The following is a 21,865-nucleotide window of genomic DNA, read 5'->3' on the forward strand; positions in this document are numbered from 1 at the left end:
TAGTATTATAGTACCTCCATAGGGGTGATGTAGTCATTAAACAGTATTATAGTACCTCCATAGGGGTGATGTAGGTGATGTAGTCATTAAACAGTATTATAGTACCTCCATAGGGGTGATGTAGTCATTAAACAGTATTATAGTACCTCCATAGGGGTGATGTAGTCATTAAACAGTATTATAGTACCTCCATAGGGGTGATGTAGTCATTAAACAGTATTATAGTACCTCCATAGGGGTGATGTAGTCATTAAACAGTATTATAGTACCTCCATAGGGGTGATGTAGTCATTAAACAGTATTATAGTACCTCCATAGGGGTGATGTAGTCATTAAACAGTATTATAGTACCTCCATAGGGGTGATGTAGTCATTAAACAGTATTATAGTACCTCCATAGGGGTGATGTAGTCATTAAACAGTATTATAGTACCTCCATAGGGGTGATGTAGTCATTAAACAGTATTATAGTACCTCCATAGGGGTGATGTAGTCATTAAACAGTATTAAACAGTGATGTAGTATTAAACAGTATTATAGTACCTCCATAGGGGTGATGTAGTCATTAAACAGTATTATAGTACCTCCATAGGGGTGATGTAGTCATTAAACAGTATTATAGCACCTCCATAGGGGTGATGTAGTCATTAAACAGTATTATAGCACCTCCATAGGGGTGATGTAGTCATTAAACAGTATTATAGTACCTCCATAGGGGTGATGTAGTCATTAAACAGTATTATAGTACCTCCATAGGGGTGATGTAGTCATTAAACAGTATTATAGTACCTCCATAGGGGTGATGTAGTCATTAAACAGTATTATAGTACCTCCATAGGGGTGATGTAGTCATTAAACATAGGGGTGATGTAGTCATTAAACAGTATTATAGTACCTCCATAGGGGTGATGTAGTCATTAAACAGTATTATAGTACCTCCATAGGGGTGATGTAGTCATTAAACAGTATTATAGTACCTCCATAGGGGTGATGTAGTCATTAAACAGTATTATAGTACCTCCATAGGGGTGATGTAGTCATTAAACAGTATTATAGTACCTCCATAGGGGTGATGTAGTCATTAAACAGTATTATAGTACCTCCATAGGGGTGATGTAGTCATTAAACAGTATTATAGTACCTCCATAGGGGTGATGTAGTCATTAAACAGTATTATAGTACCTCCATAGGGGTGATGTAGTCATTAAACAGTATTATAGTACCTCCATAGGGGTGATGTAGTCATTAAACAGTATTATAGTACTCCATAGGGGTGATGTAGTCATTAAACAGTATTATAGTACCTCCATAGGGGTGATGTAGTCATTAAACAGTATTATAGTACCTCCCATTAAACAGTATTATAGTACCTCCATAGGGGTGATGTAGTCATTAAACAGTATTATAGTACCTCCATAGGGGTGATGTAGTCATTAAACAGTATTATAGTACCTCCATAGGGGTGATGTAGTCATTAAACAGTATTATAGTACCTCCATAGGGGTGATGTAGTCATTAAACAGTATTATAGTACCTCCATAGGGGTGATGTAGTCATTAAACAGTATTATAGTACCTCCATAGGGGTGATGTAGTCATTAAACAGTATTATAGTACCTCCATAGGGGTGATGTAGTCATTAAACAGTATGTAGTCATTTATAGTACCTCCATAGGGGTGATGTAGTCATTAAACAGTATTATAGTACCTCCATAGGGGTGATGTAGTCATTAAACAGTATTATAGTACCTCCATAGGGGTGATGTAGTCATTAAACAGTATTATAGTACCTCCATAGGGGTGATGTAGTCATTAAACAGTATTATAGTACCTCCATAGGGGTGATGTAGTCATTAAACAGTATTATAGTGATGTAGTCCTCCATAGGGGTGATGTAGTCATTAAACAGTATTATAGTACCTCCATAGGGGTGATGTAGTCATTAAACAGTATTATAGTACCTCCATAGGGGTGATGTAGTCATTAAACAGTATTATAGTACCTCCATAGGGGTGATGTAGTCATTAAACAGTATTATAGTACCTCCATAGGGGTGATGTAGTCATTAAACAGTATTATAGTAAGGGGTGATGTAGTCATTAAACAGTATTATAGTACCTCCATAGGGGTGATGTAGTCATTAAACAGTATTATAGTACCTCCATAGGGGTGATGTAGTCATTAAACAGTATTATAGTACCTCCATAGGGGTGATGTAGTCATTAAACAGTATTATAGTACCTCCATAGGGGTGATGTAGTCATTGATGTAGTCATTAAACAGTATTATAGTACCTCCATAGGGGTGATGTAGTCATTAAACAGTATTATAGTACCTCCATAGGGGTGATGTAGTCATTAAACAGTATTATAGTACCTCCATAGGGGTGATGTAGTCATTAAACAGTATTATAGTACCTCCATAGGGGTGATGTAGTCATTAAACAGTATTATAGTACCTCCATAGGGGTGATGTAGTCATTAAACATTAAACATAGGGGTGATGTAGTCATTAAACAGTATTATAGTACCTCCATAGGGGTGATGTAGTCATTAAACAGTATTATAGTACCTCCATAGGGGTGATGTAGTCATTAAACAGTATTATAGTACCTCCATAGGGGTGATGTAGTCATTAAACAGTATTATAGTACCTCCATAGGGGTGATGTAGTCATTAAACAGTATTATAGTACCTCCATAGGGGTGATGTAGTCATTAAACAGTATTATAGTACCTCCATAGGGGTGATGTAGTCATTAAACAGTATTATAGTACCTCCATAGGGGTGATGTAGTCATTAAACAGTATTATAGTACCTCCATAGGGGTGATGTAGTCATTAAACAGTATTATAGTACCTCCATAGGGGTGATGTAGTCATTAAACAGTGATAGTCATTAAACAGTATTATACCTCCATAGGGGTGATGTAGTCATTAAACAGTATTATAGTACCTCCATAGGGGTGATGTAGTCATTAAACAGTATTATAGTACCTCCATAGGGGTGATGTAGTCATTAAACAGTATTATAGTACCTCCATAGGGGTGATGTAGTCATTAAACAGTATTATAGTACCTCCATAGGGGTGATGTAGTCATTAAACAGTATTATAGTACCTCCATAGGGGTGATGTAGTCATTAAACAGTATTATAGTACCTCCATAGGGGTGATGTAGTCATTAAACAGTATTATAGTACCTCCATAGGGGTGATGTAGTCATTAAACAGTATTATAGTACCTCCATAGGGGTGATGTAGTCATTCATTCCCCTGTTGAACACGTAGATCATGGCATCATACAGCTGGTTGTCCCAACACATCTGGACCACCTGGATACACAGGGAGAGAACAGGTTACTACTGGAGTCTACAGACTTGATCTGCTGATTGGAACAAGGTTAATGACAGTAGTAAATATCTAGAGGGAAGAGAGGAAACACTGACTGACATCCTCTCCTCCTCCGTCTCCTCCCCCCCCGTCTCCTCCCCTCTCCCCGTCTCCTCCCCCCCCCCTCCTCCCCCGTCTCCTCCCCTCCCCCGTCTCCTCCCCCTCCCCCGTCTCCTCCCCTCCCCCCGTCTCCTCCCCCCCCTCTCCCCCGTCTCCTCCCCCCTCCCCCTCCTCCTCCCCCTCTCCCCGTCTCCTCCCCTGTCTCCTCCCCTCCCCTGTCTCCTCTCCTCCCCTGTCTCCTCTCCTCCCCTGTCTCCTCTCCTCCCCTGTCTCCTCTCCTCCCCTGTCTCCTCTCCTCCCCTGTCTCCTCTCCTCCCCTGTCTCTCTCTCCCCTCCCCTGTCTCCTCTCCTCCCCTGTCTCCTCTCCTGTCTCCTCTCCTCCCCTGTCTCCTCTCCTCCCCTGTCTCCTCTCCTCACTACCTGTTGTATGTCGAGGCTGGTGATGTCCAGATGTATCAGACAGTTCTCTACACTGTCCATCATGTTGTTATCCTGTAGGTGGGTCAGCAGGTCTCTCATGACGGGAGCGGTCACACAGCCCAGACGCTCCGACACGATGTAGGGTTCCAAACTCTCCAGGAAGACCCCCCGAGCCACACAGTTCTCCACCAGGCGGGTATACAGCTGGTTAAACAGTAGGTCCCTATAGGACCACAGAGAGAAGAGCATGATCATGGTAGCAGTTCTCCACCAGGCGGGTACATAGCTGGTTAAACAGTAGGTCTCTATAGGACCACAGAGAGAAGAGCATGATCATGGTAGCAGTTCTCCACCAGGCGGGTATATAGCTGGTTAAACAGTAGGTCCTATAGGACCACAGAGAGAAGAGCATGATCATGGTAGCAGTTCTCCACCAGGCGGGTATATAGCTGGTTAAACAGTAGGTCTCTATAGGACCACAGAGAGAAGAGCATGATCATGGTAGCAGTTCTCCACCAGGCGGGTATATAGCTGGTTAAACAGTAGGTTAAACACCAGTCTCAACATCAACAGTGAAGAGGCGACTTCGGGATGCTGGCCTTCTAGGCAGAGTAGGGTTGTGTATCGGAGGACACATGACTTTCGACCTTCGTTTCTCCCGAGCCCGTACGGAAATTGTAGCGATGAGACAAGATAGTAGCTACTAACAATTGGATACCACGAAATTGGGGAGAAAAAGGGGGTAAAATTCTAAAATAAAAATAAAAGATTAAGATGGGCAAAAGAACACAGACACTGGACAGAGGAACTCTGCCTCGAAGGTCAGCATCCCGGAGTCGCCTCTTCACTGTTGAAGTTGAGACTGGTGTTTCGCGGGTACTATTTAATGAGGACTTGTGAGGCATCTGTTTCTACAACTAGACACTAATGTACTTGCCCTCTTGCTCAGTTGTGCACCGGGGCCTCCCACTACTCTTTCTATTCTGGTTAGGGCCAGTTTGTGCTGTTCTGTGAAGGGAGTAGTACACAGCGTTGTATGAGATCTTCAGTTTCTTGGCAATTTCTCGCATGCAATAGCCTTCATTTCTCAGAACAAGAATAGACTGATGAGTTTCAGAAGAAAGGTCTTTGTTTCTGACCATTTTGAGCCTGTAATTGAACCCACAAATGCTGTGGCTCCAGATACTCAACTAGTCTAAAGGCCAGTTTTATTGCTTCTTTAATCAGAACAGAGGGTTTTCTAATTATTAATTAGCCTTTTAAAATGATGAACTTGGATTAGCTAACACAACGTGCCCTTGGAACACAGGAGTGATGGTTGCTGATAAATGGGCCTCTATACGCCTTTGTAGATATTCCATAAAAATCTGCCGTTTCCAGCTACAATAGTCATTTACAACATTAACAATGTCTACACTGTATTTCTGATTAATTTGATGTTATTTTAAAATGGACCAATATTTAGCTTTTCTTCCAAAAACAAGGACATTTCTACGTGACGTGACCTCAAACATTTGAACGGTAGTGTATGTGTTATGGCTTCACACCCCTGCTATATTGTGGATAAAGAGTTCACCGCCGAACAGAACACAGAGGGTGTTCTAGAATGGAAGCCTCTCAAACAAAATCCAGGTAGAATCAGGAATTCCCCAGGGCAGTTGTCTAGGCCCATTACTTTTTTCAATCTTCACTAACGACATGCTTTGAGTAAAGCCAGTTTGTCTACGTTTCCAGATGACTCAACACTATACATGTCAGCTACAACAGCGACTGAAATGACTGCAGCACTTAACAAAGAGTGTGTGGAAAGGAATAAGTTAGTCCTAAATATTTCTAAAACTAAAAGCATTGTAATTGGGACAAAATCATTCACTTAACCCTAAACCTCAACTAAATCTTGTAATAAATCATGTGGAAATTGAGCAAGTTGAGGTGACTAAACTGCTTGGAGTAACCCTGGGTTGTAAACTGTCATGGTCAAAACAAATTGATACAGTAGTAGCTAAGATGGGGAGAAGTCTGTCCATAATAAAGTGCTGCTCTGCCTTCTTAACAACACGATCAACAAGGCAGGTCCTACGAGCCCCAGTTTAGTCACATCTGGACTACTGTTCAGTCGTGTGGTCGGATGCCACAAAGAGGGACTTAGGAAAATTGCAATTGGCTCAGAACAGAGCAGCACGGATGGACACAGACAGCTAATATGAATAATATGCATGTCAATCTCTCCTGGCTGAAAGTGGAAGAGAGATGGACTTCATCACTACTTGTATTTATGTTGAATGCACCGAGCTGTCTGTCTAAACTACTGGCACACAGCTCGGACACCCATGCATACCCCACAAGACATGCCACCAGAGGTCTCTTCACAGTCCTCAAGTCCAGACTATGGGAGGTGCACAGTACTACATAGAGCCATGATTACATGGAACTCTATTCCACAGTACCACATAGAGCCATGATTACATGGAACTCTATTCCACAGTACCACATAGAGCCATGACTACATGGAACTCTATTCCACAGTACCACATAGAGCCATGACTACATGGAACTCTATTCCACAGTACCACATAGAGCCATGACTACATGGAACTCTATTCCACAGTACCACATAGAGCCATGACTACATGGAACTCTATTCCACAGTACCACATAGAGCCATGACTACATGGAACTCTATTCCACATCAGGTAACTGACACAAGCAGTAAAATTAGATAGAAAAAAGCAGATAAAAATACACCTTATGGAACAGCAGGGACTGTGAAGCAACACAAACATAGGCACAGACACATGCACACACACACACATATATAGATTTAGTACTGTAGATATGTGGTAGCTGTAGAGTAGGGGTCAGAGGTCACACAGTGTGTTGTGAAATCTGTGAATGTATTGTAATGTTTTTAAAATGGTATAAATTGGACCCCAGGAAGAGTAGCTGCTGCCTTGGCAGGAACTAATGGGGATCCATAATGAATACAAATACTAGGAGGCTCTGGGGCATGGATGGGACCGTAATAGACTGATAATAGAATTCTCTGGAGCCGGGACGGGATGGCAGTTCTTAAGTGAAGGAAGGAGCCTTTTAGTCCAGTCCGAGTGCAGCAGAGAGCAGAGTAGCAGATTTCGGCACTGGCCGACCACCACAAAGGGTGAAAGTACACTGAAAGGGGTCAGACAGGTCACACTGAAAGTGTGTTGTGAAAGGAATGTATTGAATGTTTTTAAGAAGGAACAAACTGGCACCCAGACAGGAACACACTGAAAGCACGTTCAGACAGGAACACACTGAAAGGGATCCAGACAGGAACACAAATACACGTTCAGACAGGAACACACTGAAAGCATGGACAGGAACACACTGAAAGCACGTTCAGACAGGAACTCACTGAAAGCACGTTCAGACAGGAACACACTGAAAGCACGTTCAGACAGGAACACACTGAAAGCACTTTCACACAGGAACACACTGAAAGCACGTTCAGACAGGAACACACTGAAAGATCAGACAGGACAGAGACAGGAACACACTGAAAGCACGTTCAGACAGGAACACACTGAAAGCACGTTCAGACAGGAACACACTGAAAGCACGTTCAGACAGGAACACACTGAAAGCACGTTCAGACAGGAACACACTGAAAGCACGTTCAGACAGGAACAACACTGAAAGCACGTTCAGACAGGAACACACTGAAAGCACGTTCAGACAGGAACACACTGAAAGCACGTTCAGACAGGAACACACTGAAAGCACGTTCAGACAGGAACACACTGAAAGCACGTTCAGACAGGAACACACTGAAAGCACGTTCAGACAGGAACACACTGAAAGCACGTTCAGACAGGAACACACTGAAAGCACGTTCAGACAGGAACACACTGAAAGCACGTTCAGACAGGAACACACTGAAAGCACGTTCACACAGGAACAAACAAACTATTTAAAAGTAATTCTGCTTTATATTCATCAGCTCTCCAGCACCACCCCAACATCAACATATGTGAAAATGCCTAGTTTCTATGTTTTGTAGTAAAACAACCCATTAGTAGGTAATGCCTACTCCAAATTGGTTAAAATCACATGATGCACACCGATGATGAAACACTCATCTTTCTCCATCTTTTTAAATACAAAACATAGAAACTAGGCATTTTCACATATGTTGATGTTGGGGGTGGTGCTGGAGAGCTGATGAATATAAAGCGGAATTATTTGTAAATATCCCTTTAATGCACGCTTTGTCCCTTGAAGAGAACCCCAGTCAAACAAAATAAAGATCACTCAGCGCATATGAAACTAACTGCATTAAAAATGTGACCTGGTGCCAGAAGATATCTCAGTTTGTTCTTTCATAACCTTTTGTGGAGGTCAGCCTTCATTTTGAGAGAGAGATGACAATTTGTATGACATTTTTTTTATTTAACCTTTATTTAACTAGGCAAGTCAGTTAAGAATAAATTCTTATTTACAATGATGGCCAAACCCGGACGACGCTGGGCCAATTACGTGCCGCCCTATGGGACTCCCAATCACAGCCGGTTGTGATATAGCCTGGAATCGAACCAGGGTCTGTAGTGATGCCTCTTGCAATGAGATACGGTGCCTTAGACCTCTGCGCCACTCGGGAGCCCAAAGAGATAAAGAAAGATCTTCCTTTCTCTGACCATCTCTGTGCCGAAGGGGCTGCTACTCTGCTCTACTCTGACTGGACTAAAAGGCTCCTTCCTTCACTTAAGAACTGCGGATGATATGAAGTTTAAAAAAAATGTGAATTGTCCCTTTAATGAATAAGCTAGCAGAGTGCTGGGAATAGGCAACGCGAGGGCCATTAGACGTGATGTGTGTATGTGTGTGTGTGTGTGTGTGTGTGTGTGTGTGCGTGCGTGCCTGTGTGTGTGTGTGTTTGTGCGTGTCTTACGTCCTCTGCAGCTGCAGACAGTAATCTACCATGACAGGCACCATGTCCTACGGACAGAGAGAAAGAGAGGGATGGAGGGATGAAGGGAGGATGGAGAGAGAGAGAAAAAGAGAGCGATTAGCGACTCAACCCAGGCAGCCTAAGCACAAGGACAAGCCTTAAAGGCGAATGAAAGACAGGTTTCAAGGTCCCGAGCGTTGTCAAACTGAACCGTGGGACGGATTAACGTGTGTATCGTGGGGTGTGTGCGGTGTGTGTGTATAACGTGGGGTGTGTGTGTGTGGTGTGTGCGGTGTGTGTATATCGTGGGGTGTGTGTGTGTGTATCAGGGGGTGCGGGGTGTGTGTGTGTCTATGTGTGTGTATATCGGGGGGTGCGGGGTGTGTGTGTGTGTATCGGGGTATGTGTGTGTGTGTGTGTATGTGTGTGTGTGTGTGTATGTGTGTGTGTATAGGGTGTGTGTGTGTGTGTGTGTGTGTGTATCGGGGGTGTGTGTGTGTGTGTGTGTGTGTGTGTGTGTGTGTGTGTGTGTATGTGTGTGTGTGTGTGTGTGTGTATCGGGGTATGTGTGTGTGTATGTGTGTGTGTGTGTGTGTATCGGGGTATGTGTGTGTGTATAGGGTGTGTGTGTGTGTGTGTGTATCGGGGTGTGTGTGTGTATAGGGGTGTGTGTGTGTGTGTGTATGGGGGTATGTGTGTGTGTATAGGGTGTGTGGGTGTGTGTGTGTGTGTGTGTGTGTGTATAGGTGTGTGTGTGTGTGTGTGTGTGTGTGTGTGTGTGTGTGTGTGTGTGTGTGTGTGTGTGTGTGTGTACCTGGAAATGTTGTTCCATGACCTGTATCTTGCCGTGTTCTGGACATTTCTTCACTGAGCGCTCCACATACTGGAACAGAATCTCAATCATCTGGAGAGGCAGTACAATCAATCAATCAATCAATCAATCAATCAAATTAGATAGATGTCTTTGTGGAAGGGGGGTGGAGGAGGGAAGGTAGGAAAGGAAGGGAGGAGGGAAGGATGGAAGAGGGATTCACCTTGTCTGCCACTACACCTTTCCTCTTCGCTGGGTCCCCAAACAGCCCTGTAAAAATAACAGACATTCACAGTACATCAACACAATGACTCAAAGGGTTGTGTGTTTTCTCTTTCATAAGAAAATAAAGATCGAGGTAAAAACTCTGCTATTAAATGTATAATGGCCTCTGTGCCATCAGTGAAAATGGCCTCCAACAGGAAGCGCTCAGAATGTAAAGTACCGCAGTGTATAAATGATTCAAGGACAAAACAGTGAAAACACCTGTCCTTTATAGGACAGAAGAGGCCAGGCGTTCCACACAGTAGATCTCAGACCGTCTGGAGCTGGTTTTCAGTTGGTATGACAACCGTAGCAGTGACATCATAGTGACGTTCTATTGATGTCCGATATCAAACTTGTCGTTGTGAACAAGTATTAAGACAAAAACGACAGGCTGCCTGCCTCCAATAGAGCATAAAAGCTGCATTTTTAAACACCAATAAACCCATCCGTTTATACATTCATTTTAGTAGATGTCAATCCAGAAAACCAGGCAACTAAAAACAACTTTCTTAAACAATGTTTTTGATTGGTTTCTAGATTGTTAGCTAGCTTAGCTGGCTAGCCTGTTCAAATAATGACCATGTCATAGCTGACAAGCTAACTTATATTCATTATTACAGCAAAATAAACTCACAACAAGGCCATTATTTACACGTTAATGGAAAGGGGGAGAGGAGGGGAGGGGGAGAGAAAGGGGGAGGGGGAAGAGGAGAGGAGGGGGAGAGGAGGGGAGAGGAAGAGGAAGGGAAAGGGAGAAGAAGAGGGAGAGGAAGAGGAGACTATTCACCCAGTACAGCCTTGGCGGTGCCCTCATGGAAGGACCAGGCCAAGGACAGAGCCTCAACAAAACGTTCCTGTTTCAACAGACAGTCCACCCGCTGTGTGAGAGAGAGAAAGAGTTAGAGCAATGAATGTCTCCAGCAGCACAGATCCATTAAATCTCCCTCAGATACACAGGTCCATTAAACCCTCTCAGAGAGACAGGTCCATTAAACCCCCCTCAGATAGACAGGTCCATTAAATCCCTCTCAGAGAGACACAGGTCTATTAAATCTCCCTCAGACACACACAGGTCCATTAAATCTCCCTCAGAGAGACACAGGTCCATTAAATCCCCCTCAGAGAGACACAGATCCATTAAATCCTCTCAGAGAGACAGGTCCATTAAACCCTCTCAGAGAGACAGGTCCATTAAACCCTCTCAGATACACAGGTCCATTAAACCCCCCTCAGATACACAGGTCCATTAAACCCCCTCAGAGAGACAGGTCCATTAAACCCTCTCAGAGAGACAGGTCCATTAAACCCTCTCAGAGAACAGGTCCATTAAACCCTCTCAGAGAGACAGGTCCATTAAACCTCTCAGAGAGACAGGTCCATTAAACCCCCTCAGAGACAGGTCCATTAAACCCCCTCAGATACACAGGTCCATTAAACCCTCTCAGAGAGACAGGTCCATTAAACCCTCTCAGATACACAGGTCCATTAAACCCCCTCAGATACACAGGTCCATTAAACCCCCTCAGAGAGACAGGTCCATTAAACCCTCTCAGAGAGACAGGTCCATTAAACCCTCTCAGAGAGACAGGTCCATTAAACACTCTCAGAGAGACAGGTCCATTAAACCCCCCTCAGAGAGACAGGTCCATTAAACCCCCTCAGATACACAGGTCCATTAAATCCCTCTCAGAGAGACACAGGTCCATTAATTCTCCCTCAGACACACACAGGTCCATTAAATCCCCCTCAGAGAGACACGGGTCCATTAAATCCCCCTCAGAGAGACACAGGTCCATTAAATCCCCCTCAGAGAGACACGGGTCCATGAAATCCCCCTCAGAGAGACACGGGTCCATGAAATCCCCCTCAGAGAGACACGGGTCCATGAAATCCCCCTCAGAGAGACACAGGTCCATTAAAACTCCCTCAGAGACACAGGTCCATTAAATCCCCCTCAGAGAGACAGGTCCATTAAATCTCCCTCAGAGAGACAGGTCCATTAAATCCCTCTCAGAGAGACAGGTCCATTAAATCCCCTCAGAGAGACAGGTCCATTAAATCCCCCTCAGAGAGACAGGTCCATTAAATCCCCCTCAGAGAGACAGGTCCATTAAACCCCCCTCAGAGAGACAGGTCCATTAAATCCCCCTCAGAGAGACAGGTCCATTAAATCCCCCTCAGAGAGACACAGGTCCATTAAATCCCCCTCAGAGACACAGGTCCATTAAATCCCCCTCAGAGAGACAGGTCCATTAAATCCCCTCAGAGAGACAGGTCCATTAAATCCCCCTCAGAGACACAGGTCCATTAAATCCCCCTCAGAGAGACAGGTCCATAAATTAAATCCCCCTCAGAGACACAGGTCCATTAAATCCCCCTCAGAGAGACAGGTCCATTAAATCCCCCTCAGAGAGACACAGGTCCATTAAATCCCCCTCAGAGAGACACAGGTCCATTAAATCCCCCTCAGAGAGACGGGTCCATTAAATCTCCCTCAGAGAGACAGGTCCATTAAATCTCCCTCAGAGACACAGGTCCATTAAATCTCCCTCAGAGACACAGGTCCATTAAATCTCCCTCAGAGACACAGGTCCATTAAATCCCCTCAGAGAGACAGGTCCATTAAATCCCCTCAGAGACACAGGTCCATTAAATCCCCTCAGAGACACAGGTCCATTAAACCCCCTCAGAGAGACAGGTCCATTAAACCCCCTCAGAGAGACAGGTCCCCCCTCAGAGACACAGGTCCATTAAATCCCCCTCAGAGAGACAGGTCCATTAAACCCCCTCAGAGAGAGACACAGGTCCATTAAACCCCCTCAGAGGACAGGTCCATTAAACCCCCTCAGAGAGACAGGTCCATTAAACCCCCTCAGAGAGACAGGTCCATTAAAGACAGGTCCCCCTCAGAGAGACAGGTCCATTAAACCCCCTCAGAGAGACAGGTCCATTAAATCCCCCTCAGAGACAGGTCCATTAAACCCCCTCAGAGACACAGGTCCATTAAACCCCCTCAGAGAGACAGGTCCATTGGGCCCCCTCAGAGAGACAGGTCCATTAAACCCCCTCAGACAGTCCAGGTCCATTAAACCCCCTCAGAGAGACAGGTCCATTAAACCCCCTCAGAGAGACAGGTCCATTAAACCCCCTCAGAGAGACAGGTCCATTAAACCCCCCTCAGAGACACAGGTCCATTAAACCCCCTCAGAGAGACAGGTCCATTAAATCCCCTCAGAGAGACAGGTCCATTAAACCCCCTCAGAGACACAGGTCCATTAAACCCCCTCAGAGAGACAGGTCCATTAAACCCCCTCAGAGAGACAGGTCCATTAAACCCCCTCAGAGAGACAGGTCCATTCAAACCCTAAACCCCTCAGAGAGACAGGTCCATTAAACCCCCTCAGAGAGACAGGTCCAGTCCCCCTCAGAGAGACAGGTCCCCCCTCAGAGAGACAGGTCCATTAAACCCCCTCAGAGAGACAGGTCCATTAAACCCCCCTCAGAGAGACAGGTCCATTAAATCCCCCTCAGAGAGACAGGTCCATTTAAACAGGTCCCCCTCAGAGAGACAGGTCCATTAAACCCCCTCAGAGAGACAGGTCCATTAAAGGTCCCCCCTCAGAGAGACAGGTCCATTAAACCCCCTCAGAGACACAGGTCCATTAAACCCCCTCAGAGACACAGGTCCATTAAACCCCCTCAGAGACACAGGTCCATTAAACCCCCCTCAGAGAGACAGGTCCATTAAACCCCCCTCAGAGAGACAGGTCCATTAAACCCCCCTCAGAGACACACAGGTAGAATGATATAATCGATAACCTTCAGTTTTAGACTGGTATGGTGCAAGTCAGAGACAAACTTACCTCCCTCCAGTTCCTCAGAGTCAGGATGTGGGCTGACTGGAAGAGAGAAGGACTCAATTAGACAACGCTTGTGTTTCTACTTCAACTGTACACACACACACACACACACACACACACACACACACACACACACCTACCTTGGTCCCCAGTAACACCATCTGTCCTGCGTAGCTGCAGACAGACTGGTAGCAGGCCTTCTCTCCTACTAGGGCCTAAAATACAACACTGTTAGTCTGGAGAGCAGAGGTCAAAGGCCAGGACAGTGTTATTCAGAGTGAAAATCAACCATGACTGCTATTTCTCAATAATACTTTTAGATACAAATGTGGCAAATATATGCCAAGAATCCTGAACAAGACCTTCGTACGGATTCAATGATTATTTCAGGAAGATCCAAAACATCATGGTTATGTTGACTCTGAATGACTCCATGTAGGGGTATGGGAGACAGGTGGGAGGGAATCACTGGTGACCCCCCTGCTCCTTGATTGAACAGCTTCAGTCCCCCTGAAGAGACGCTCTCCTCTCTGGCTGCTTCTGATCCAGTGACGAGGACGTTGGTCCTGTGTGATTGGACAGAGCCAGCTGCTCTACAATGGGTTAGAACTGGTGATTAAAAGGTTTCCTTCCAGGTAGTGGTTTGTAACCTTCCTAGCTGGTTTCAACAGTTTGGTGTTTAGTAGTTAAGGTAGCGGAGACTGATTCTTCAGGGGGATAAATTATCTTGTGCAACCTTTTCCCACTAGCCAGCCTAGTCCTGTACTGTCTGACCCTGCTCCATAACCCTTAACCTTTGACCCATAAAACTTACCTGACACCCTCTTCTACCACTGACCTCTAACCCCTCACCTGTGACCTTTGCCAGTGCCAGGTGATGCCTTCCCCTCTACAGCTACTGACCTATGACCCCTTTTCCATGCCCTATCACCCCTACCACTTCCCTACCATTACTTCTCAACCCTCACTATCTATCCTACCCACCGCAACTTCTCTACCGTCACCTCTGACATCTGACCCTGACCCCTCACCCCTGACCCTCACCAGTGCCTGGCTGACGTTTCCCCCCGTTGCCAGCGATTTAAAATGGCTGCTGTTGTAGACCAGCTGCACCTCAGCCACGTCCAAGCTCTCCAGCTCCTCCTGGCTGGGTCGGTCCACCACACGCAGCTTCTCCCCACTGTCCATCACCACCAGGGTACGACTGTTGATCCACTGTGGAGGGGAAACACAATAGGTGAGTGGGTGTGAAAGAGCAAGAAAGACACAGAGAGAGAGACAAAGGGAGGCAGGGGGTGAAGGAGAGGGATAATAACAGAGAGGCAGGGGGTGAAGGAGAGGGATAATAACAGAGAGGCAGGGGGTGAAGGAGGGATAATAACAGAGAGGCAGGGGGTGAAGGAGAGGGATAATAACAGAGAGGCAGGGGGTGAAGGAGGGATAATAACAGAGAGGCAGGGGGTGAAGGAGAGGGATAATAACAGAGAGGCAGGGGGTGAAGGAGAGGGATAATAACAGAGAGGCAGGGGGTGAAGGAGGGGATAATAACAGAGAGGCAGGGGGTGAAGGAGGGGTGAAGGGGGGAAGGAGAGGGATAATAACAGAGAGGCAGGGGGTGAAGGCAGGGGGTGAAGGAGGGATAATAACAGAGAGGCAGGGGGTGAAGGAGAGGATAATAACAGGCAGGGGGTGAAGGAGAGGGATAATAACAGAGAGGCAGGGGGTGAAGGAGGAGGGATAATAACAGAGGCAGGGGGGGGATAATAACAGAGAGGCAGGGGGTGAAGGAGAGGGATAATAACAGAGAGGCAGGGGGTGAAGGAGGGGGATAATAACAGAGAGGCAGGGGGTGAAGAGAGGGATAATAACAGGGGGGTGAAGGAGGGATAATAACAGAGAGGCAGGGGGTGAAGGAGAGGGGATAATAACAGAGAGGCAGGGGGGGGGGTGAGGCAGGGGGTGAAGAGAGGGATAATAACAGAGAGGCAGGGGGTGAAGGAGAGAGGATAATAACAGAGAGGCAGGGGGTGAAGGAGGGATAATAACAGAGAGGCAGGGGGTGAAGGGGGTAACAGAGAGGCAGGGGGTGAAGGAGAGGGATAATAACAGAGAGGCAGGGGGTGAAGGAGGAGGGATAATAACAGAGAGGCAGGGGGTGAAGGAGAGGGATAATAGACAGAGGCAGGGGGTGAAGGAGATGGATAATAACAGAGAGGCAGGGGGTGAAGGAGAGGGATAACAGAGAGGCAGGGGGTGAAGGAGGAGGGATAATAACAGAGAGGCAGGGGGTGAAGGAGAGGGATAATAACAGAGAGGCAGGGGGTGAAGGAGAGGGATAATAACAGAAGGGATAATAACAGAGGCAGGGGGTGAAGGAGAGGGATAATAACAGAGAGGCAGGGGGTGAAGGAGATGGATAATAACAGAGAGGCAGGGGGTGAAGGAGAGGGATAATAACAGAGAGGCAGGGGGTGAAGGAGAGGGATAATAACAGAGAGGCAGGGGGTGAAGGGGGGTAACAGAGAAGGGGGTGAGGGGGATAATAACAGAGAGGCAGGGATAATAACAGAGGCAGGGGGTGAAGGAGAGGGATAATAACAGAGAGGCAGGGGGTGAAGGAGGGGATACATAACAGGGGGTGAGAGGCAGGGGGGTGAAGGAGATGGATAATAACAGAGAGGCAGGGGGATAATAACAGAGAGGCAGGGGTGAAGGAGGGATAATAACAGAGAGGCAGGGGTGAAGGATGGATAATAACAGAGAGGCAGGGGGTGAAGGAGGAGGGATAATAACAGAGAGGCAGGGGGTGAAGGGGGGATAATAACAGAGAGGAGGAGGGGTGAGGCAGGGGGTGAAGGAGGGATAATAACAGAGAGGCAGGGGGGTGAAGGAGGAGATGGATAATAACAGAGAGGCAGGGGGTGAAGGAGAGGGGAAGGAGGGGATAATAACAGAGAGGCAGGGGGTGAAGGAGGGGATAATAACAGAGGCAGGGGGTGAAGGGGAGGCAGGGGGTGAAGGAGGGGATAATAACAGAGAGGCAGGGGGTGAAGGAGGGGATAATAACAGAGAGGCAGGGGGTGAAGGAGAGGGATAATAACAGAGAGGCAGGCAGGGGGTGAAGGAGAGGGATAATAACAGAGAGGCAGGGGGTGAAGGAGAGGGATAATAACAGAGAGGCAGGGGGTGAAGGAGATGGATAATAACAGAGAGGCAGGGGGTGAAGGAGGAGGGATAATAACAGAGAGGCAGGGGGTGAAGGAGAGGGATAACAGAGAGGCAGAGAGGATAATAACAGAGGGGGTGAAGGAGAGGGATAATAACAGAGAGGCAGGGGGTGAAGGAGAGGGATAATAACAGAGAGGGGGTGAAGGAGAGGGATAATAACAGAGGGGTGAAGGAGAGGGATAATAACAGAGAGGCAGGGGGTGAAGGAGGGGATAATAACAGAGAGGCAGGGGGTGAAGGAGAGGGATAATAACAGAGAGGCAGGGGGTGAAGGAGAGGGATAATAACAGAGAGGCAGGGGGTGAAGGAGAGGGATAATAACAGAGAGGCAGGGGGTGAAGGAGAGGGATAATAACAGAGAGGCAGGGGGTGAAGGAGAGGGATAATAACAGAGAGGCAGGGGGTGAAGGAGAGGGATAATAACAGAGAGGCAGGGGGTGAAGGAGAGGGATAATAACAGAGAGGCAGGGGGTGAAGGGGGTGAAGGAGGAGAGGGATAATAACAGAGGGATAATAACAGAGAGGCAGGGGGTGAAGGAGAGGGATAATAACAGAGAGGCAGGGGGTGAAGGAGAGGGATAATAACAGAGAGGCAGGGGGGGGTGGATAATAACAGAGAGGCAGGGGGTGGAGAGGGATAATAACAGAGAGGCAGGGGGTGAAGGAGGATAATAACAGAGAGGCAGGGGGTGAAGGAGAGGGATAATAACAGAGAGGCAGGGGGTGAAGGGAGGGGGAGAGGCAGGGGGTGAAGGAGAGGGATAATAACAGAGAGGCAGGGGGTGAAGGAGAGGGATAATAACAGAGAGGCAGGGGGTGAAGGAGAGGGATAATAACAGAGAGGCAGGGGGTGAAGGAGAGGGATAATAACAGAGAGGCAGGGGGTGAAGGAGAGGGATAATAACAGAGAGGCAGGGGGTGAAGGAGAGGGATAATAACAGAGAGGCAGGGGGTGAAGGAGAGGGATAATAACAGAGGAGGGGGGAAGGGGGGGATAATAACAGAAGGCAGGGGGTGAAGGAGAGGGATAATAACAGAGAGGCAGGGGGTGAAGGAGAGGGATAATAACAGAGAGGCAGGGGGTGAAGGAGAGGGATAATAACAGAGAGGCAGGGGGTGAAGGAGAGGGATAATAACAGAGAGGCAGGGGGTGAAGGAGAGGGATAATAACAGAGAGGCAGGGGGTGAAGGAGAGGGATAATAACAGAGGATAATAACAGAGAGGCAGGGGGTGGGGGTGAAGGCAGGGGGGAGGAGGGATAATAACAGAGAGGCAGGGGGTGAAGGGGATGAAGGAGAGGGATAATAACAGAGAGGCAGGGGGTGAAGGAGGGATAATAACAGAGAGGCAGGGGGTGAAGGAGAGGGATAATAACAGAGAGGCAGGAGGGGGTGAAGGAGAGGGATAATAACAGAGAGGCAGGGGGTGAAGGAGAGGGAAAGGGGTGAAGGGGGATAATAACAGAGAGGCAGGGGGTGAAGGAGAGGGATAATAACAGAGAGGCAGGGGGTGAAGGAGAGGGATAATAACAGAGAGGCAGAGCCAGAACCAGAAAGCGCGGCAGAACAAGGCGACAGAGAGAGACCTTGGCTGTGTTCAAAACTGTGACGTATCATGAGTAAATTGTGACCGTCTGACTGATCGACAAATAACACTGAGTAGTTATTTATAATGCTAATAATAATAAGGTTCTTTGTAGATCAGTCAGTCTTGACTAAAAATGTCAAATCAGCTGCGACGTCAAACACGCCCATTCAGTAAGGATACGAGGAAGGAACGGAGAAGGGCAGAGGGTTAAAAAAAGAAGAGATGTGGCCTGTAAAGAAAGACAGATCCTGAAGTGACATCATGCGGCACTTACATTCAGACTGATGATGTCACAGTTCAGCTGCAGCTGTCTTTGCTTGATGACATGGATGGTTCCGGTCTCATCCTTCTTCACCTGGACACAAACAGTCAGTCAGTCAACAGGACAGTAGGTTTACAACAACTACTAAAAATCTATTGTTATTGTTTACTAAACAAGGAATAATGGTAACCAGGAAGTAAACAGGAAGTGAGGTGTTACCAGCAGGAAGTGTACGGTGTCTCCTCTGCAGAATGCCAGGACGGGGTTGACCACCTTCTGAACGGGGACAAACTGCCAGGCCAGCTGGGGAACACTGGTCGGGTCCGTCTGCAACATCAACAACAATAGTCAGGTCTTATTCACCAGTGTCCCAAATGGCACCCTATTCCCTATATATAGTGCACTACTTTAGACCAGGGCCCTATTCCCTATATAGTGCACTACTTTAGACCAGGGCAAATGAGACCCTATTCCCTATATAGTGCACTACTTTAGACCAGGGCAAATGGCACCCTATTCCCTATATAGTGCACTACTTTAGACCAGGGCCCTATTCACCTACAAATAACACAGCACTACTTTAGACCAGGGCAAATGGCACCCTATTCCCTATATAGTGCACTACTTTAGACCAGGGCAAATGGCACCCTATTCCCTTATAGTGCACTACTTTAGACCAGGGCCCTATTCCTCTAAGTGCACTACTTTAGACCAGGGAAATGGCACCCTATTCCCTATATATAGTGCACTACTTTAGACCAGGGCAAATGGCACCCTATTCCCAATATAGTGCACTACTTTAGACCAGGGCCCTATTCCCTATATAGTGCACTACTTTAGACCAGGGCAAATGGCACCCTATTCCCTATATATAGTGCACTACTTTAGACCAGGGCAAATGGCACCCTATTCCATATATAGTGCACTACTTTAGACCAGGGCTAATGACACCCTATTCCCTATATAGTGCACTACTTTAGACCAAGCCCCTATTCCCTATATAGTGCACTACTTTAGACCAGGGCAAATGGCACCCTATTCCCTATATAGTGCACTACTTTAGACCAGGGCCCTATTCCCTATATAGTGCACTACTTTAGACCAGGGCAAATGGCACCCTATTCCCTATTTATAGTGCACTACTTTAGACCAGGCAAATGGCACCCTATTCCCTATTTATAGTGCACTACTTTAGACCAAGGCAAATGACACCCTATTCCCTTTATAGTGCACTACTTTAGACCAAGGCAAATGACACCCTATTCCCTTTATAGTGCACTACTTTAGACCAAGGCAAATGACACCCTATTCCCTTTATAGTGCACTACTGTAGACCAGGGTGCCATTTCTAGCCGTTCCAATACGACAGCCAATCCACGGTGAGTACTGTGGTGTATAAAACGGTTGCCAGGGTGTAGAGTGTATCAGCGAGGTGGGTGCTACAGACTGGTGGAGGATGAGGTGAATAACTCTCATACGAAGAAACTAAACAAATGCCCAGGGGTTTATTGGAACAAAAGGGTTCTCCAACAATGTCCTCCAGGCTTTACAAAATCAGCGTCCTTTATATTCTCTCTGCCTGCTGTATGTGAACAAAACCTTATTACTGGCACTACCACAGAGTATGATGAAGACTGATGTACTTTAATCAGTTCAGCAAATAGCTGAATCTTTATACAATGAATAGAAATTACAGGGCCTTTCTCCTGCTCTGTTCCTAGCCAGGCAGCGTCTATTGTGCCCCCCTCTCAGCCTCCAATCTCCTGTTCTGTTCCTAGCCAGGCAGCGTCTATAGTGCCCCCTCTCAGCCTCCAATCTCCTGTTCTGTTCCTAGCCAGGCAGCGTCTATAGTGCCCCCCCAGCCTCCAATCTCCTGTTCTGTTCCTAGCCAGGCAGCGTCTATAGTGCCCCCCCCAGCCTCCAATCTCCTGTTCTGTTCCTAGCCAGGCAGCGTCTATAGTGCCCCCCAGCCTCCAATCTCCTGTTCTGTTCCTAGCCAGGCAGCGTCTATAGTGCCCCCTCTCAGCCTCCAATCTCCTGTTCTGTTCCTAGCCAGGCAGCGTCTATAGTGCCCCCCAGCCTCCAATCTCCTGTTCTGTTCCTAGCCAGGCAGCGTCTATAGTGCCCCCCAGCCTCCAATCTCCTGTTCTGTTCCTAGCCAGGCAGCGTCTATAGTGCCCCCCCCAGCCTCCAATCTCCTGTTCTGTTCCTAGCCAGGCAGCGTCTATAGTGTCCCCCCCCCAGCCTCCAATCTCCTGTTCTGTTCCTAGCCAGGCAGCGTCTATAGTGCCCCCCCCAGCCTCCAATCTCCTGTTCTGTTCCTAGCCAGGCAGCGTCTATAGTGCCCCCCCCAGCCTCCAATCTCCTGTTCTGTTCCTAGCCAGGCAGCGTCTATAGTGTCCCCCCCCCAGCCTCCAATCTCCTGTTCTGTTCCTAGCCAGGCAGCGTCTATAGTGCCCCCTCTCAGCCTCCAATCTCCTGTTCTGTTCCTAGCCAGGCAGCGTCTATAGTGCCCCCCCCCCAGCCTCCAATCTCCTGTTCTGTTCCTAGCCAGGCAGCGTCTATAGTGCCCCCTCTCAGCCTCCAATCTCCTGCTCTGTTCCTAGCCAGGCAGCGTCTATAGTGTCCCCCCCCCAGCCTCCAATCTCCTGTTATGTTTCTAGCCAGGCAGCGTCTATAGTGCCCCCCCCCAGCCTCCAATCTCCTGTTCTGTTCCTAGCCAGGCAGCGTCTATAGTGCCCCCCCAGCCTCAGCCTCCTGCTCTGTTCCTAGCCAGGCAGCGTCTATAGTGCCCCCCCCCCAAGCCTCCAATCTCCTGTTCTGTTCCTAGCCAGGCAGCGTCTATAGTGCCCCCCCAAGCCTCCAATCTCCTGCTCTGTTCCTAGCCAGGCAGCGTCTATAGTGCCCCCTCTCAGCCTCCTGTTCTGTTCCTAGCCAGGCAGCGTCTATAGTGCCCCCTCTCAGCCTCCTGTTCTGTTCCTAGCCAGGCAGCGTCTATTGTGCCCCCCCCCCAAGCCTCCAATCTCCTGCTCTGTTCCTAGCCAGGCAGCCCTC

The 21,865-nt window shown here is 47.4% G+C and overlaps 1 protein-coding gene across 1 annotated transcript in view; it reads right to left on the reverse strand.

The window, feature by feature from the left end:
• LOC112267651 (vacuolar protein sorting-associated protein 8 homolog) overlaps positions 1–21,865 on the reverse strand; it is a gene marked incomplete at its 5' end in the record, with an annotated part of 131,924 nt that overhangs the window by 91,504 nt on the left and 18,555 nt on the right. Inside the window, 11 exon segments of the mRNA XM_042315476.1 lie at positions 3,241–3,330; positions 3,869–4,091; positions 8,796–8,842; positions 9,610–9,699; positions 9,830–9,876; positions 10,661–10,751; positions 13,737–13,772; positions 13,874–13,948; positions 14,778–14,948; positions 18,824–18,904; positions 19,031–19,138. Of these exon segments, the coding sequence (XP_042171410.1) occupies positions 3,241–3,330; positions 3,869–4,091; positions 8,796–8,842; positions 9,610–9,699; positions 9,830–9,876; positions 10,661–10,751; positions 13,737–13,772; positions 13,874–13,948; positions 14,778–14,948; positions 18,824–18,904; positions 19,031–19,138 (1,059 nt within the window).

The sequence above is a fragment of the Oncorhynchus tshawytscha genome, unplaced genomic scaffold, assembly GCF_018296145.1.
Source record: "Oncorhynchus tshawytscha isolate Ot180627B unplaced genomic scaffold, Otsh_v2.0 Un_scaffold_3377_pilon_pilon, whole genome shotgun sequence".
In the NCBI taxonomy this organism is placed as follows: Eukaryota; Metazoa; Chordata; class Actinopteri; order Salmoniformes; family Salmonidae; genus Oncorhynchus; species Oncorhynchus tshawytscha.